The 5,021-nt window shown below is 51.6% G+C and overlaps 1 protein-coding gene across 1 annotated transcript in view; it reads left to right on the top strand.

Annotated features, from left to right (window-relative positions):
- The first annotated feature begins 2,974 nt into the window (after positions 1 to 2,974).
- pdlim3a (PDZ and LIM domain 3a) overlaps positions 2,975 to 5,021 on the top strand; it is a 52,537-nt gene continuing 50,490 nt past the window's right edge. Inside the window, exon 1 of the mRNA XM_078397095.1 lies at positions 2,975 to 3,151. Within this exon, the coding sequence (XP_078253221.1) occupies positions 3,059 to 3,151 (93 nt within the window). The 5' untranslated portion in view covers positions 2,975 to 3,058. The remainder of the gene's footprint in view (positions 3,152 to 5,021) is intronic.

Genomic DNA, 5,021 nt, shown 5'->3' with positions numbered 1-5,021 from the left:
CATGATCACATTGAATGGCGGTGCTGGCTCGAAGGGCCGAATGGCCTCCTCCTGCACCTATTGTCTATTGTCCCTGAATCTGGAAGAGTGCGTTTTCACACTACATTTATATGGCGCCTTTACCTCGAAAATGGGGCAGCACAGTGGCGTAGTGATCAAGTTGCTGCCTCACAGCGTCAGAGACCCTGTGCATACCCAAACACAGGTATGCAAACAGTCGCCATGTATAGGGCATCAACAAAGTGACAAAGGGTTGCATTTAACGCCCAATGGTCCCTCTGTGTTCTCGGCGCCCCCCCCCCCCCCCCCCCCACGCCAGGTCCCTCGTGGCCCATCCGAAGCCACCGCCAGGTGACTACAGGCGCTGTATGTGTGAAGTTTGCACGTTCTCCTCACGACCACGTGGGTTTTTTCCGGGTGCTTCGGTTTCCTCCCACACCAAAGACGTACAGGTTTGTACGCTAATTGGCTTGGTGAAATTGTAAATTATCCCCTAGTGTGTGTAGGATGGTGAGCTCGGTCGGGCTGAAGGGCCTGTTTCCGTGCTGTATCTCCAAAGTGTGGAGTCTAAAGGGAATGAAAGACCAGCCATGAGTGAATGGCGGAGTAGACTTTAGTTTCGTTTTGAGACATGAGTCCAAGCCGACCAGCGATCCCCGCACACGAACACTATCCTACACACACTTGGGTCAATTTACAATCTTACAGAAGCCAATTAACCTACAAACCTGCACGTCTTTGGAGTGTGGGAGGAAACCGGAGCACCCGGAGAAAGCCCACGCAGGTCACGGGGAGAACGTACAAACTCCGTACAGACGGCGCCCGCGGTCAGGATGGAACCCGGGTCTCTGGCGCTGTGAGGCAGCAACTCTACCGCTGCGCCACCGTGCCTAAGTGCTCCGATGACATGAACTCATGAACCAGAGGAACGAAATGCACTTAGAGGGTGATATTTCAATGAGTGCCTGGCGATCGGGGACGTGTAATGGTATTATCTTACACCCTGCAGTCTATCAGAGAGGGTGTCTCGTTAATCACAGCGTAGTTTCAAAGCACTATCACTACTCCATCAGCACTTTTCCATCTCGACCCCAGCTTAACCTTGCCATCTCACTCACGCCTGCCAGGGTGTGGAGGGGGGGGGGGGGGGGTCTGGAGAGAGGGAGGGAGGGAGGGAGGGAGGGAGGGAGGGAGGGAGGGAAGGGGGAAGGAAGTTTCAGTTGTCAGACAACAATCTTTGCTTGAGACCAAATAAGACCAAAAAAGGCTTGACGGTTGTGTAAAGGAAGAACTGCAGGCGCTGGTTTAAACCGAAGATGGACATAAAAAGCTGGAGTAACTCAGCGGGACAGGCAGCATCTCTGGAGAGAAGGAATGGGTGATGTTTCGGGTTGAGACCCTTCTTCAGACTGAGAGTCAGGGGGAAGGGAAACATAAAAACATAGAAAATAGGTGCAGGAGGAGGCCATTCGGCCATTCGAGCCAGCACCGACATTCATTGTGATCATTGCTGATCGCCCCCAATCAATAACCCGTGCCTGCCTTCTCCCCATATCCCTTGGTTCCACCAGCCCCTAGAGCTCCATCTAACTCTCTCCCTTATACGAGAGAAATAGACGGTGATACAGAGAGATGTAGAACAAATGAATGAAAGATGTGCAAAAAACTAACGATGATAAAGGAAAAAGACCATTAACTGTAGGGTAGGTGGAAACCATGGCTGTGGAGGCCAAGTCAGTGGATATTTTTAAGGCAGAGATAGACGAGTTCTTGATTAGAACGGGTGTCAGGGGTTATGGGGAGAAGGCAGGAGAATGGGGTTAGGAGGCAGAGATCAGCCATGATTGGATGGCGGAGTGGACTTGATGGGCCGAATGGCCTAATTCTACTCCTATAACTTGTGAACTTGTGAAAACGAATTACAGATAATGAAATGACTTTAACGCTAGTATGACTTAGGTGGGGGAGTCAAGAGTCAAGAGTGTTTTATTGTCATGCTAGACCTAGTGGACCCATTGGGCTCAAACCTCTCCTGCATTGGTGCAGCACTCTCTCCTCCCCCCTCCCCCTCCCCTCTCCCCCCCTCTCCCCTCCACCCTCCACCTCCCCCTCCCCTCCTCCCCCCTCCACCTCCCCTCCCCTCCTCCCCCCTCCACCTCCCCTCCCCTCCTCCTCCCACCTCCACCTCCCCTCCCCCTCCTCCCCCCCCACTCCATCCCCCTCAACCCCCCTTATCCTCCCCCCTCCCACCCCTCCATCCAACCCCTCCCTCCCTAGGAGATAGATTTAAACTTTAAAATGTGAATAACTTTAAAAATAACTGAGTGTGGATGATCAGCCATGATCACAGTGAATGGCGGTGCTGGCGCGAAGGGCCGAATGGCCTCCTGCCTCTATCTATCTATCTATCTATCTATCTATCTATCTATCTATCTATCTATCTATTTATCTTCTATCTCTCTCTCTTCGAAGGTATCACAAAATGCTGGAGTAACTCAGCAGGTCAGGCAGCATCTAGGAGAGAGGGAATGGGTGACTGAAGTCTGAAGAAGGGTCTCAACCCGAAATGTCACCCATTCCTTCTCCCCAGAGATGCTGCCTGACCCGCTGAGTTACTCCAGCATTTTTGTGATACCTTCGATTTTGTACCAGCATTTGTAGTTATTTCCCCACATATATATATATTCTCTCCCTCTCCCTCTCCCTCTCCCTCTCCCTCTCCCTCTCCCTCTCCCTCTCCCTCTCCCTCTCCCTCTCCCTCTCCCTCTCCCTCTCCCTCTCCCTCTCCCTCTCCCTCTCCCTCTCCCTCTCCCTCTCCCTCTCCCTCTCCCTCTCCCTCTCTCTGTCTGTCTCTCTCTCTCTCTCTCTGTCTGTCTCTCTGTCTGTCTCTCTCTCTCTGTCTGTGGGACACTCCTAGAGGCGGTGCTAGTGTGGGCTGGTCATGCAGGCGAGAGGTTTTAAAGCCAGCGACCTGTGCCAGTGACACAGCGAGCAGACTGTGAACAGGGGGGAGTAGTTATCTTCACCGCCACTGAAACCCCCTCCCACTGCAGACAAAATGCCCCAAAACGTGGTACTGAACGGGCCTGGCCCCTGGGGATTCCGGCTGACTGGCGGGACTGATTTCAACCAGAGTCTGACCGTGTCCAGGGTAAGTTTGTTGCTGTATTTTCACACCGCGGGTGGATAATGTTGGTGTGTTAACAACGTTGATGTGGGATTCTGTGCTTCTGCTGCCTGCCCTCACCCCCTCACCCCCTTACTATTGAGGGCGTGCAGCGTAGGTTTACTAGGTTAATTCCCGGAATGGCGGGACTGTCATATGTTGAAAGACTGGAGCGACTAGGCTTGTATACACTGGAATTTAGAAGGATGAGAGGAGATCTTATCGAAACGTATAAGATTATTAAGGGGTTGGACACGTTAGAGGCAGGAAACATGTTCTCAATGTTGGGGGAGTCCAGAACAAGGGGCCACAGTTTAAGAGTAAGGGGTAGGCCATTTAGAACTGAGATGAGGAAAAACTTTTTCAGTCAGAAAGTTGTAAATCTGTGGAATTCTCTGCCTCAGAAGGCAGTGGGGGCCAATTCTCTGAATGCATTCAAGAGAGAGCTAGATAGAGCTCTTAAGGATAGCGGAGTCAGGGGGTATGGGGAGAAGGCAGGAACGGGGTACTGGTTGAGAATGATCAGCCAGGATCACATTGAATGGCGGTGCTGGCTCGAAGGGCCGAATGGCCTCCTCCTGCACCTATTGTCTATTGTCTATTGTCTATTGTCACTCACCCACTCACCCCCTCACCCACCCACTCACTCACTCGCTTTGTGTGAGATGGATGACCACCCTTTCAGTGGTCTCCACCTGTGGAGGGGGGTTTTCCAAATGTCACTGTGCAACTTTTGATGTTCAAGCTTCCAAATCCGTCCAAGCCGTGCCCGTACATGGAGCTAGTGGGATAGAGCACGCCCTGATGTAGCGATCCCCGCACATTAACACTATCCTACACACACTGGGGACAATTTTTATATTTGCCCAGTCAATTAACCTACAAACCTGTACGTCTTTGGAGTGTGGGAATAAACCGAAGATCTCGGAGAAAACCCACGCAGGTCACGGGGGAGAACGTACAAACTCCGTACAGACGGCGCCCGTAGTCAGGATCGAACCTGAGTCTCCGGTGCTGAATTCGCTGTAAGGCAGCAACTCTACCGCTGCGCCAACCGTGCCGCCCTGAATGCACTGAAGCGGAATCCCAACTTCATTCTGAATCAGTCTGAAGAAGGGTCCCGACCCGAAATGGCGCCCGTCCAGTCCTTTCCAGAGAGGCTGCCTGCCTGCCTGCCTGAACCACTTTGTTGTGTCGTGGGCAAGATTTCAGCATCTACAAATCCATGTGTTCCCTCCACAGGCAGATACAATACAATACAATACAATACAATACAATACAATACAATATATCTTTATTGTCATTGTACAGTGGTACAACGAGATTGGGAATGCGCCTCCCATACGATGCAATAAATTAATTCGCTAGTCAGTATTAATTTCAACAACCCAATGAAACAAATTGTAACAGTTTTAAAACAGAATAAAGTGCAAGTAGATCTGTGCCGGTTCGCTGTGCGATGTGACCATCCGGCTCAGCAGGACCGGTTCATAGCAGCTATGGCCCTGGGGATGAAGCTGTTCCTGAGTCTGGAGGTGCGGGCGTAGAAGGCCTTGTATCGTCTGCCCGATGGTAGAAGTTCGAACAGACTGTTGCAGGGGTGTGAAGAGTCTTTGTGGATGCTGGTGCTTTTCTGAGGCATCGTGTGTTGTAGATGCCCTCCAAGGCTGGTAGCTGTGTTCCGATGGTCCTCTGAGCTCTATAGACTACCCGCTGAAGAGCTTTCCTCTCTGCCTCCGTGCAGCTGAGATTCAGTCTGAAGAAGGGTCTCGACCTGAAACGTCACCCATTCCTTCTCTCCTGAGATGCTGCCTGACCCGCTGAGTTCCTCCAGTACTTTGAGATTTGGACTAGA

Source organism: Rhinoraja longicauda, chromosome 3 (assembly GCF_053455715.1).
Source record: "Rhinoraja longicauda isolate Sanriku21f chromosome 3, sRhiLon1.1, whole genome shotgun sequence".
Classification (NCBI taxonomy): domain Eukaryota; kingdom Metazoa; phylum Chordata; class Chondrichthyes; order Rajiformes; family Arhynchobatidae; genus Rhinoraja; species Rhinoraja longicauda.
The sequence above is the reverse complement of the archived record's forward strand: the minus strand, read 5'-3'. Positions and strand labels throughout refer to the sequence as shown.